Source organism: Dromaius novaehollandiae, chromosome 5, assembly GCF_036370855.1.
Source record: "Dromaius novaehollandiae isolate bDroNov1 chromosome 5, bDroNov1.hap1, whole genome shotgun sequence".
Taxonomy (NCBI): Eukaryota; Metazoa; Chordata; class Aves; order Casuariiformes; family Dromaiidae; genus Dromaius; species Dromaius novaehollandiae.
Genome location: NC_088102.1, coordinates 1,909,357 through 1,923,746, shown reverse-complemented (window position 1 = coordinate 1,923,746; position 14,390 = coordinate 1,909,357). Strand labels below are relative to the sequence as shown.

General features: G+C 40.4%; 1 protein-coding gene across 2 annotated transcripts in view; it reads right to left on the bottom strand.

Annotated features, from left to right (window-relative positions):
- Positions 1-14,390, bottom strand: part of FANCM (FA complementation group M) — an 81,437-nt gene that overhangs the window by 20,483 nt on the left and 46,564 nt on the right. For both annotated transcript variants that reach the window (XM_026118220.2, XM_064511795.1), the window contains 2 exons: positions 10,234-10,391; positions 9,393-9,545 (listed from right to left, as the gene is read on the bottom strand). In XM_026118220.2, the coding sequence (XP_025974005.2) occupies positions 9,393-9,545; positions 10,234-10,391 (311 nt within the window). The remainder of the gene's footprint in view (positions 1-9,392; positions 9,546-10,233; positions 10,392-14,390) is intronic.

The window sequence follows — 14,390 nt, the reverse complement described above, 5'->3', positions numbered from 1 at the left end:
CCAACATGCAGCTTACGCAGGCGGGAGGTTACATCTGCACCAACAACCTCAGCTGCAGTGGAGGAACTTGTCATCCATCAATTTATCCCATCTTTTTAACTCTCATTTTCAGTGCTTGAGTTGCATGAAATCACACACGGCTCCTATTCACACTCGCTATGTTGTTGACAGTCTTACAGCCTTCTGCCATTAGCTCTCTTCAGTCTTCCCTCACCTCCAGCGGTGAAAACACTGTTCCTTTTCACTGCTCTCATCAGGATGTTGCTCCAGGCCTGGGATGACGCAGACCAACCTTCTCCATACTATCTCTAATTCTCTGATATCTCACTTAAAGCAGAGTGAATAAAACTGCATGTTGGATACCAGACATGCACATATGACATTTTTATCACAACAGGTTTTTTCTCTTTTATTTTCTGTTCCTTTCCCGCTTCTTTCTAACACACTAATCACCTTTTTGCCTAACGGCAGTCACCAAACTCATGTTCACACAGAAGCCTCCAGCACAACTGTTCTCTGGCTAAGACAGCTTTCTCTCCCAAATGACTCTGAACTTACAGGAATGAAATTTAATTCACCACATTTTTAGCACCTGCTCACAGAATAAAAGATTCTGCTGTAATTCACTGCGACGACCTTTTTTTTTTTTCTTACCAAAAATAATTATACACTGCCATTAAAATTAATCCTTTCCAGGTCATTTACAAATACATTACACAGTTTGATGCTGATGGGATTTCACTGCTAACCTCTCTGCCGTGTGAACGCTGGCCACTATTTATACCTTTTATTCTGTTTGTTAGCCAGTCTCTGCGGCCACCCAACACCCTTCCCCAAAACCAAACTCCGTATCTGACACCTCCTACTCCCGTGACCCCCATAGCTGGTTATACACCGCTATTAACAGTTCAACAAATCCCTATCAAAGTCCCTTTGGAAGTCTTGAAGAGACACCATCTGCCCTGGCAACTGGCTACTATTCACCTACCTTTTTCTACATATTTTATTGATATACTAATTTCAGAGAGTATTTGACTATACAACAAATACAGGTATAAAAAAACACTTAGAAGATCATAAAAAAGGAAGATTTATTAGCAAAATATGGTGCACCCTAGCAATTATGGGAACAGGTATCACTGAAGAGGCTACAGAGGCAGAGTGGATGTTCAAGAGCGTCTGAAATGTTAGAATAATGAATTCATCTTTGGTTTAGTTACGGCTTATTTTACAAAACTTTCTGGGCTAGCAACAGCTAGTTAGTATTACAGGTGTCCAACCTGGAACCACAGATTGTTCTGTTATTTAACATCATGGATATGTTAAAGCTAGCATTTACTATTTCATTTCTTTCTCCTGCAAAAGCATTCCTGAAGCCCAGTGGCCACAATCATTTCCTAAGCCTTATTGCATTTCTGTATCAATATTAAAAATACAAGCAGCAACAGGCATATCCAAGAAAATACCCAAACTATTGTATCTAAAAGTAGTCTTCCAATTACAATAGTGTGCCATTCTAAACAAATGGCATTACATTGCACTAAGCTTTACCACCAGCAAGTTATTGTAGTACACAGAAAAACAATGTTAAAATACTATCCCCAATATTATGCTCTACCACTGCATGGGGAGGGAGATCAGGAACGGATACCCTAGTAATGGAAATCCAGAAGAGGCAAGAAGTGGTATGGATAATATAACACAATGCATAGGAAGTTTCTCAAGTCTGTAAATTGAAGTTGGCCAGCCTAGAATACCCACTTGATATTTTTGTTTGTTTTCCATAAAATGTAATATTAAGGCTTTTTTTCCAGAAAACCAAGATCACTTAACTGAGGTGGAAGACTGGGGGCACACGCCTGAAGCTGAGGCACAGGGGCTCAGGGAAGCTTTTGGCAGCACTGCACAGGAACCCCGAGTCCCTCCAAACACAGGTGGACCCGTCCCAGTGCCCCACCGCCTGCTCGAGCCCCTGGCCCTGTTCACACTGACCCCCCAAACGCTGCTGCCTAATCGCTCTTTCTCCTCCTGTCTCAGTGTGAGCACAAAACTCCACGGGATTATCAAAAAAAAAAAAAAAAAAAAGCACCTGCAATTAAGGGTCTGAACAATCTAAATGAAGTCTTAATTAGAGTTCAGACTTGAACCATTTGGCAACAAGATCAAAAAATCGGTATGGCATAAAGAAACTATTTTAATTGGAGGCCTGAGATGTCTGGTCTCGCAGGTTCTCCCTCCGACAGCCTCACTGCTGAACAAACCAAACCGCCTTCGTGCCAGCAAGTGTGGTCCCATCGGTTTCTTCTGGAATAAAGGACAAGCTGGGCCACTGCTGCACAAAATCTCCTTTGGAGAACCCCGAGACAGCGAATTTGCTTTGATTACCTGTCCTCTGCTCCTCGAGCCAGGTTCAGTGCCAGATAGTGGTCTCTCGGAGTTCAAACCCTCATTAATACCGTAACTAAGTGCCATCTGCTGCCTTAGCTACTGGCTGGGGAAGAAGTCTTGCCATATTGAATATCAGATCGTCTAACCAGAGACATACTCTTGTCAATGGGGATCTACAAAGATATCCTATTTGAATCGCTTTTAACTTTGTGTTCAGAAACTCCCGGGAAAAAGTCACAGCTGGCTGGAAACACTATTTTCCCCAAGAAATACATCCGGGTTAAAACTTTGCAATCATGGAGAGTATCTTTGGCTTCATTAGAAGGAGAGGGTACTCTGAGGGCACTTCCTTTTGCCAGGCATTTTTTCACCTACTGAATTTCTTAAGTGAAATAAAGACAGATGATAAATTTTGTTTTAGCGGCAGCTGTTTTGGGTTCATCTTCTAAACTCCATCTCCCAAGGTGTTTGGCATCAGAGGCTACTTGAGTAAAAAGAAGAGACAACCCTTCTTATGGGAACCTGTAGGTTTTCTTCTGCTTTTCTAAGGACAGTATTTGCTATGGCTATAATTTCCAATTGTCAGCTTTGAGGTGAAAAATAGATGCTCGCAGGGGCACTGTTTGACAACATGATGACTTTTAAAGAGTCATTAAGAGCTGTCTAATTCCCAGAAAAAAAACACACTTTAATATTTCCTGTTACTTATACTCAAAAAATCAGATAAATAAAATTTCAGTAAAAAATGATTAGTTTGCCCTGACCTTATTTCCAAACAGTACAGTTTAATTTTCAAAATGCTTAAAAGCCACTGAATTATTTTGCATAAGGACAACTTGATTTGTTACCATGTTACACAAAAATCCCTGCCAGCAGTTAGCTGAAAATCCAATCCCACCTGCCCAGCTCTCGTTGCTGTAGTAATAAAGCCACACAGGCATTAAAGGCTTTTCTGCAGTGGATGTACCTGGTCCAGAGTTCATATTTGGGGTCTCTCTTTTCCTTCTCCTTTTTTTCCCCCCTCCCCTTCATGAATGTGCCAATTTATTCTCTCCCAATTATTACAACCATATAAATGCAATATAAAAATAACAATTATTCCAAAGATTTTCACTTGGTCTTTTCAAAAATACACAAGTCTTAATTGATTTTTTAAAATCTATTATGCCAAAAAAAAAAAAACAACCGTAAATGAGGTTTCTTCAAAATCATTAATTGAATGAACACAAGGAAGTGAAAATAACACATCAGGGTATTCCTGAGCTCTCCTCCGTAACAGAAAATGCCCCTAAAGAACACACAAATACCTCCTGAGCTGGCCTGTATTAAGTTATTTACTAATCTCTGAATGCGACTCTTTCCAAGAAATAATTATTAGTTAAAAAAAATTCCAGATCACTTGGTGATTCAAAGTAAAATAATGATTTTTCTTTTTTTTTATATATTTTGTTTCTAAATAGGGAGAGAAAAAGAAAACAGAACTGTGGTTTTAAGCTCAATATCTTGTGTATTTGATGAAATAGCTTTGACTTGTATTTGTCTTAAATCCCTCCACTATTCAGAATATAAATTAACGTCAGACAGATTAGCAGTGGTATATTTGGCTGTAGTATATTTATAGTCAGAACTTGGATGCCCAGTACATAAAAAGCTTGGAAAAAACTGTGAATCACTGCCAAAACAATCGCTCCCAGGCACTCATTTTCATAGGATATGGACTTTTTAGGTAGATTTTTACAGGCTTGATCTCTGCTAAAGGTGAATTTTCCAGAAGCTGGTGTGGCATCCCTTTATGCTATCCTACTATTTTAATAATACTGTTTCCCACACTTTCAAAATGCATCTAAACACTAAGGTAAGGCAAAACTTCTGAAACGCAGACTGATCACACAGCCCAAGTACCTAAAGCTAACCCTGGAGGCAACACGTCCAAGAGCTGCAGTCTTGTCCTTCAACTGCCCACAGCTCGAGCGAGCACCACACATTCATGTCGTCTCGTGAAGTGGAACAGGACACTGAACAGGACTGAAATCAAATTTGGCAGAAAAGCACGGTTTTAAACCATGTGATTTTCCCAATCTCATGCTGAACTGAAGTGCTCATGAAAATATATTGCAAGAGAAATGCCCTGGGTCCACGTTCTACAGCGCTGGATTTGCAAACAGAGGCATTTCTTTCCATCAGTGGAACTCCTCCCAGCATCATTACTCACGCATACGCGGTACCAGAATCAGGAATATAACCAACGCATACCCACCTATATAAACATGATGTAATTAGTCTGCAGAAGCTGAAAACATTGCTGAAAAATCTCTAGATCTCTTTTATTTTGTTCTAATTTTGCTTTTTTATATTTTTTTTTCTAAAATCAAGCACTCCACAAGAAGAATAAAAATCAGTGCAGTAGCTTCTACTCTCAAACCATCCCATCCAAGCCTCCCCTGTAGGTCTGGTCTGGCTATGGGCAACCTGGCATAATCAGTTTTTGGCAAAAATTGCTTAATTTTTGAAAGATCCTAATTTTTGAAAGATCCTAATTTTTGAAAGATCCTAATTTGAATGGTTTTATATGGAATATTGTTGAGAATGACACAAAATACTATCACATAAGGGACTTATGAACGTGTGAAATCAGAATGCTACATGCATGTTATACTTATTCTAATTCTAGGTTTAAAATACAAATTTCAAATCAAACTATTAATATTCAAGTTTTCAAGAAAATATCCCAACAAGTGTATAAAGCATAGGGATAAATCATTCAAGATTGCCTTTTATGAAGATGTAACTGGTTCTATGGTCAAGAGAAGAGCACTGGATGTTGTTTACCTTGACTTTAGCAAGGCTTTTGACGCAATCCTATAGCTACACTGGTGAGATACGGTTTGAATTACTGGAATATAAGGTGGGTGGAAAACTGGCTGATCCATCAGGCTTAAAGTGTTTGAATAGCAGTATGAAGTCCAGCCAGCGACTGGTTGCTAGGAGTGTTTCTCAGTGGTTTCTGCTCTTTAAGGTCTTTGTTACTGACCTGGACGATGGGACAGAGTACACCCTCAGCAAGTCTGCAGATGGTATCAGATGAGGGAAAGCAGTTGACACACTTGAGGGCTGGGCTGCTGTCCAGAGGGACCTCCACAGGCTGGGAGAAACCTCAGGACAGAAAAATGAGACAGCAGTGTGCCCTGGTGGCAAAGACGGCTGATCACACCCAGGCCTCATTAGCAGGAGAGTAGCCAGCAGGCCAAGGGAAGTGATTATCCTCCTCTACTCACCATCTGTGAGACCACATCTGAAGTGCTTAATGCAGTTTTAGGCCTCCCAATACAAGAAATATTTTGTCAGACTGGAGCAAGTCTAGTGGAGGCCACCAAGACTGTCATGAGGCTGGAGCACAAGGATGCACAAGGGAAGGCTGAGGGAACTCTGTTCAGCCTTAAGAAAAGAAGGATCTTACTGCCATCTTCAAATCCTTAATGCGAGGGTATAGGGAAGACGCAGCCAGAATTCTTGAAGTTGAACAGTAGAGGGGCCAGAGTTAATGGGCACAATGTGCAACAAGAGAAATTCCAAACAGGTATTAGAAGGAAATTTTTTCACCAAGAGGGTAGTCAAATGCTGCACCACGGGCCCAGAGAAGCTGTAGAATCACGATCCTTGGAGATGCTCAAAACTTGACTTGGCAAGGCCCTGGGCAACCTGATCTATGCTGGCCATGCACTGAGAAAAGGATTGGACCAGAGACCTCCACAGGTCCAAATTAAATTGTTCAATCATACTAGTGATGACCTTAATCATAACAGTGATGAATGCTGATGAGTGTGTTACTGGCACTCACCAACAGAAATGGTTTAGAACAGAAATATTTTAAATAATATTTTGTGCTAAAAGGTTCTTTGATCTGGAAACACAATTTACTGTACAATTATGCCCACATTTCTCTGTATGCATTTTCTGATCCACTGGAAGTGAAGCTGTAGGTACACTGAATTAGGAAGACTTAGGAGAAGACTGGTAGCAACAGGGAGAGGGAGGAGAGGGAGGAGCAGCAGGAGAGAAGGAAAAACCCACACATGCTCTTATATTAGCAATAAGAAAGATTATTTTCTTCACTAGAGTATTCACAAACTGTAAGTTTGCTCTGGTGTAATCTGCCTGATGAGGATGGGCTGCCTCCGCTCAGTGACTGTTCCAAAGCCATGTAACCATAAAAAAACCCTACATCACACCACAGGCAGATTATCACCTTCTCTGGTAGCAGGGAATGTTGCTGAGGAGAAAAAAGGCTTCATCTTCGCTGGTGGTGTGGGAGCCACGGAGGACTCTGCCAGGAGTAAGTATAAGTCAGGGAACTTAAGAGAATTTCACCCCAAACTTGGACAATGGCTTCACCTCCCTTACCTTTGATGAACGCTAGTGGTAACATACCAAGATCCTGTCTTGAAAAGACTGTTAATGCCTTTCAAAGAAGTCAAGGCTGACTTAAGAAAATCATTAAGAAACTACTAACAAAATTTTCATTCAAGAAATCACTGTTCAGTGCAGACAAACTGAATCAAGACATATTGCATCTTTCCTTTTTGCGAAAAATTATGGGAAAGCTTTGATGTCTTTGAACCTTGACAATTTGGTCTAAATGTAAGAAAGAGACCATCAAGCACTGCCATTTGAAAACTGGGTGTCTGTTCTCATTTCACCTTTTGCCTTGCCAGCTTTGCCAGACATGGTCAGAGTTATGCCAAGTGCTTTGTTTTTCCCTAGAAGAATTCAACAGGGTGATGTGTCATGTTGTATCCTCTCGTATTCAGTACAGTCATTAGAAGGTGTTTGCAGCATGCCAATGACATCCAATTATATATTTCTCCTGCAACTGATGAGAAAGTTTAGCACCTCCACCTATGACTAATTAAGGCAGATGAGAGAATGCCGGCTGAAAATCAATTCGGCTAATGACTGAAATGTTGAGCAGGGAAGCAGCTGAAGAGATGAGCAGAGGCAGCTACAGTCTTTTGACAGCGAGAACATTGACTACAGTATATCACAATTAGGTTGGCATTTAGCTGTTAAATTATAAACAGTGCAAATCGACTGTTCACCATTTGTTGTCAATTAACAGACATATCTCTTCCTTTCTGATGTATTTCTTCCAACATTTTCCCAAGAAGGTGGAAAGACCCTGGAGCACTGCAATGTGATGCACATGAGGTTATCCCGAAATACTTGGGGAAAGGAGCTTGTGTTCACTGAGCAGATCCTTACACCGACAGAACGCAGCACCACACAACCTGCCCACGCTCCCTGGCCACCACAGAGCTCAGCCAAGTTTAAAGTGATGATTATGGTTCATATATCATAAATTCTGGCATCTATTTTTGCAGTTTTGGGGAAAGACTGATGACTTGCTTGGTGCTTAACAAATCTGTTATCTAAATTATTTTAAAGGTGCCACATATTGGTTTAGCATCTATGACAACTTTGAAGGTGTATAAGAACCTGAACAGACCACTTGTATTAACACACTTTCACAGCAGGAACCTAAGTCACAGATACTGAGAGTGCCTAATTTGATGGTAGGGAGGGAAGCCCTCACTTAGAAGAGCAGTTCTGAATTTTTGAACCATTTCTTTGCCTCTATACCAAACCCCTCCCCAAAGGGCTCTCTCTCTGGCAATCTATTCCTGACCCCAGCTTGGGGACCCAGACCCTGGAAGAAGTTGAAAATGCCATTGTTCTGTGATGAAGTGGAGAAGCTTATCGTAGCTCTAAATGTCTGCCTACAATCTTCCATTAAAACACTTTCCGAGCAAGGAGTACAATTACAATGTCTCTATTCTCTTCCTTGATTACTGTAGTTATCCAGGAAACTCTGGCAGCTTAGCAACAGATTCTTGTGACCTAGAAAACTTCAACACACTAAAAAGCCGTGTGTGTGGAATACAGACAGACCTCGGAGATACTGCGGGTTCAGTTCTAGACCACCGCAATAAAGCGAGTCACACGAGGTTTTTGGTTTCCCAGTGCATATAAAAGTTATGTTTACACTATACTGTAGTCTATTAAGTGCGCAATAGCATTATGTCTAAAAAAATATTGCGTGAAATATTGCAAGAATTACCAAAATGTGACACAGAGACGAAGAGAGCACATGCTGTTGGAAAAATGGCATCAACAGACTGGCTCGACACAGGGTTGCCACAAACCTTCAATTTGTAAAGACTGCAATATCTACGAAGCGCAATAAAACAAGGCATGCCTGTATAGAAGAGCTAAACTGGAGAAAAAAATGGTTTGGCGAACAATTAAAGTTCTCAGGTACTGTTAACAGATCTACTTCTGCATGCGTATTCCCATATACATCTTCCATTATAAATGTATAGACACTATTTATAAACGTTAGCGAACAAAATTCTCATCTCCCAAATGGTTTTTATCCATGTTTGACTACACTCCTCTTATCCCTTAATTCTTTGGAGCAATTAGGTTTTTAATTAAAGCTCATGTAAAACAAACCCAAAATCCCCAAAACACAAGCACATTAAACATGCAACATACATTCATCATTTTTATGGGATGCATTTAACGCCCATACAAGGTACAAAATTACTTTTGATTCCTATTATACTCTGCAATAATACTACTATCACTCTTAATGATTCTATTCTTTAGTGTGACTAGTTCTTATATCTTCTTGTAAAAAATTGATACTTAGATCTATTAAAACAAGAACGATTCATACTTTTTTTTCTTTTTAGGAAAACACTGTTTTTAAACAATTTCTGCAGGAAAGATTTATAATTACAGAATACAAATGCGAGACATTTTGTAAACAAAATTAAATGCACATTGTCCCTTTCATAATGCTTGATTTAGCCCCATGAAAACATTTCCCCACCTTTTGTCTCAGCTGATCAGACAGAAGTAGAGCGCTCATTATTTTTTAAATATTCTAAGTGTGCATTAAATACGTATGCATGCTTCCAGCCAGCCAAACTTAATCACCTTACCGTTTCGGGTCTCATCAGCTCTATCATTTCCATAATGCTAATAAAATGGTAACAACGATCCGAGTGGTCAACCATAAAGGTAGGAAAAGGACGATTCTGCCAAATTCTCCATTCAGACAAGGAAAGTTCATGAGTTCCCTCCTCTTTAGGCTTCTGCAGTTTGAAATTAAAATTAGCAAGGAAATTTTAATCAAGAAATTGTTTAGCAAAACCAATGCTTACTTCTTTATCAGGAACAATAAACAATAAACACACTGAATGCAGGAAAGTTTCTAAACATTATCGCAAGGGTTTAAGTCTGGTCTAAAACGAAAACAATTACATGTTTTGTGTGGTCATAGTTTTTTTCATCAAAGACATGTTGTATTAAATGGTGAAATGACACACAAACTCCATTTTTTCTCTGGATCAGAAGACAGCTTGCAGAACTTGAGTTTTTCTTTTAGTAACACTATCATAGTTATATAAATAAGGGAATGAAAAAGTACGGATAAAATACCATCATAAATACACAGCACCCTGCGTGAAATTGTTAGAAGCAAAAACAGAACTTACTGAATACTGGGAGATTAATCTTTTCAATAGAAAAAAAAAGACGTAGTATTCTGTTTTTCCATTTCTAATTTATGGAACTAATGTCAGAAACACATTTCAGACATCTAATTCCTAAATTTTCAGCTTCAAAAACCAATATATAATTCTAAAATTTGCATTTTTAAGACATCCTGCAATTTAAAAGATCCTTCAATTTAAAACATCCTTCAAATTCATAGCTAATTTTGTTACCTAAGTGTTTCCTCTAGGAGTCCTGTCAAAAGTAACATATTTAGGTTAAACTCACTGATATTTCCTCCAGGTTTTCTAAAGTTTCAAACTGAATTTGAGGCAATATCAGTTCCTTAACTCCATCACTTTCTTTAAGCCTGTAAAGTCTGTCCCATATTTCAAATTCCTCAGATGACAGAGACCAATTCTCATGACAGTGTACTTCCTTTGTGCCTAATGGGGAAAAAAAAAAAAAAAAAGATTTGGGGAAAATAAGTTCTACTTTAAGAAAAAGAATAAACAGTAAGAACTTTGTATGATACCAGTCAAAAGAAAACATGCTTCTTTCTGCCACAGCCAAAACCAGATATGGACAATCTGCTGTTAGAAACAAAATATTGAAACACAGTTGTGTGTGTTATAATTATGGATAAATCTACCCCTTAAACCATTATTTTGGGGGAAGACCTCATATAAACAAACATATACATAGATATATATGCATGTGTCAAACATCAATACACCCTGTGAACAGCACAGCAATCAGTACACAAGGAAAACATAAGGCTCAAGTTTGTGTTTCTCAAAGGCCTTGGGGAAACACTGCAAATATTAAAAAAGTGATTTTTTGTAATAAGAAAAGTAACTCTTTAAATACAGAAAAGTGTCATTAATTTGTTATGCCAAATATTTTCTTAGTCATTCCCTTGATCAATCTCTTTTCAATTTTAAAATTGAATTTTCTGTGAGTACAAAATAAGCGCTCAAAGCCAGCTTACTAAAGATAAGGCCCTGATGCTGCTTGGCTGGAGGACAGTAAGCTCCAGTGACAGAGGGGAAACGGAGTCACTTTGGCAGTGTGACAGCAAGCTTCAATACAGCCGCTACTGCCTTTAACAGCTCCATGCAAGAAAAATGACAGATCCCTCAAAACAGCCATCAATGCAAACAGCAAGGAACACCCAAAGCATCCGCATTAAAGAGCAGCTGGAACAGGACTGCTTTGAGCCTAGATGTAGGCAGCTTGGAGAAAAACAATTAAGTTAATTTGGCAACCACTGCAGAAAGGATTTGGGATGAATCTGTAGCCAACACCCTATTCTGAATTAATGCCACTTAGGAGGAATCAGCCTGTATCTCTCAATCCGCTCAAACTATAATGGCTGGAGACTATGCCTCCACAGTACGGTGTGACGATGTTCATCAGGGACTCAAAACCAGCCCCCTGAAAGCCTTGAGAACGAGGTTCAAGTCCTGCTGAGAAAGTGTCTTTCACAGCTGGAAAAAACTAGCCAACACTGAAGCACTTTAAGGCCATAGTTTAGAAAAAAAAGAAAAGAAAAAGAAAAAAAGGAGAGAGAAAGAAATATCAATATTGCTACTAAAATATTCTTGACACAAGTCTAGGAGCTGTTATACTCTTCATAACCACCACAGGAAGGTAGCAGAGGAGGAAAAAAAGAGAGACCTGAAAGACCAGAAAACAAAGAACAGTTATGGGAAAAGCATATCTCATGGTCTTTCCTTCTGTTTAGGAGGACAGGAAAGGGGTAGGCCAGCTCTGCCCAGCATCCATGTTCCAGGACAGCCCATTTCCGTGGTGAATTACCGTGGAGCTCTGGACTGAGTGTTACCTGGACAAGAGAGAAAGGGCAAGGAAGAGCGCTCAGCTGTAGCCAAAAACCAAGCCAGCCCAAAGCGATTAGGATAACTAAAAATTTCTACTGCCTCATTTAAGACATAACATCAGAAAGGAGATGCAAGAAAGACGGCACGGCAAGGAACCAAGAATGCATTTCCAAACAGCAAGTTGCTAAAGAGGAAAAAGTAGACAGCAGCAAAAAATTTCACAGGCAAACAGATCTAGTTTGGGATATCTCTGATTCTTGAAGATGGCTAAGACGATGTACCCGAGCTCCCGCGAGCAGTTCAGGTGAGGAGCGTGCCATCCAAACAAGTCCAGGGAGACAGCGGGAACGGCAGCCGACTCCAGTTCTCTGCGTTACAATCCCAGAGGGCAACCGCTCTGCACAAAGGTCCCCGTGATACCACCTGCTTCAGCGATACACGGTGATCGTACTGTCCAACGCTAGGCAAGCACGAAGGCCCCCAAAGGCTGGCAAAATTCAGCAACAGATAGTTCTTAAAGCTCTGGGCTCAACAACAGAAGTATTAAGTTTCTGTTCCTGAGCACAGCAAACATTCTGGGCTATCAAGACGAGACCCACACCCGACAAAGCACGAGAGGGGAGAGCGGAAGGGAATCCCCTCGTCCTGTAAAGCCGAACAGGATCCAGCAGGCAATAGGGTAATGCCCAAATTGCAGGCTGCACAACTACTCCCTTAACCAGAAACAATGATTTCGCACAGTGTGAGGAAAGGCCTCACCATCCGACCCAAATACTTGGATATCGGAGGCTAACGGAGGAAAGCAGGAGCTGAAGTCTGCTTTCAAGCTCTTTTCAGCCACTAAACCTATTCACTATTACAAAGAGAGGGAAACTGAAGCAGGCACCACACTGAAGAAAATTACCTTAAAGCGGATTATTGTGCATCCCTAAATCAGGGATCCTAATATCCAAATAGAATATTATAAATTACACAAATTATGCAGTGCTTCATTTCCACACAAAGCCACTATTCGGAGATTACTAAAACTCACTGTGCGGATGAAGAGCTCTCAAAACTAAAAGCAAACTTAAGAAAAAGATGCAAAGACATTTCAAAAAACACACGGACTAAATTATCAGAAATATGTAACGAGTAACATATACACTAGCATCGTTCAGTTTATAGGTTAACGTAACCAGTACTGGAGCAAAAGTAGGAAGTTTCCATTCTGGTGATCAGACTCACTTGGGAAACGTAAATTACTGTGAGACGTGGATATTGCATTAATGTCATAAGGATAAGCCCTAGCTTTTTACAGTACATTTTGTGGAAAGCTAAGCTGTATGCTAATCAGTAATTGCAAAGTACCAGAAACTCTTATTTAGCTTTCTCAGAAAAAATTTCCCATCTGAATCTAGAGTTATCAGGCTGTTTAGATATATAGTTCAGAACGATCATTTTCTGTTCAGCTTTAAAGCTGGCAACAGCATCTCTGCTTTATATGAAGTACCACATGTCCACTTTAAGGGACAGTTATCTCTAAGATAATTTTACGATTTATGAATGCAGCATGTTAGCAAAGACAGACATATAACTAAAATCACTAATGTTATTTTCTGTATTTTTCTCCAGAAGCAAAGCATTGTCCTTTCCCTTGAACGGGGAGGGGAGCGGGAAATAGCCCAGAGGGGGAAAGCAGGTGGGGTTAGCCCGTAGCTAGTGGGGAATGCCACTGCTTAGGGGCAAGAAAACGGGGACCGGAGGCAGGCCCTGGGCTGACCGGGGTGGTAGAGCCAGCCGCGATACACCCATCCAGCGCCACTCGGCCGCTGCAAGGCTCTGCTGTTTCCCCACGAAACAACGAGCGGATGAAACAGTAAGAATGCTTCCTTTACCCAAAGCGTGGGAATGTGCGAGCTGGAAAGGGGCACAGGAGAACGACAGGGAAAGCAACAAGCACCACGCTGCTGCTGGGGCTGCTTTCAGCCACACTGAGATGGATGCTCGTGCTCCCACGAGCACCTTGTTTGCTGCAGGCGTGACTGCACAAGAAGATGCAGTCGGCATTCTGCAGAAGCCACGTCACTGGCCAAAAAAAGGTAATTCGAAAGAGGTGTAGCTGAAATGAGTTGAAGTAAAAAAAAAAAAAAACCTCCCATAAACAAAAGGAAAATCATTAGGAAAGTTTTATGCAGCTATCATCCTGAAAACAATGAGAAGGAGCACCCCAAAGCAGGCACAGGAAAAACTCCTTCTTAATTAGTATACACAAAGCAGCAGAGGATTGAGTTTTCAAAGGCCGAACATTGTCTTAATCAGATGGAGGAAGTTCATTCTTGAGGAAAACCAGAACAAGACACAGCTGATACGAGGCCCAGGCCACGGGTTACATCCCCAGCACAGCATACAAAGCCATGTGCCTTTCTACTAAACCTGTACTATCAGGACAAGAAATGTGAACTTAAACAATGGAAGCACATGTCAGGAACAACAGGTTCTTGATTAACTGCTTTTCTTAAAGCAAATAAACATTCAAAGCAACAGACTTCTGCAGTTTTCCCATGGAGTTTTCTGAGAGCCACTTGAGAAGGCAATGTGAATTACTGCGCACATTTAATTTGA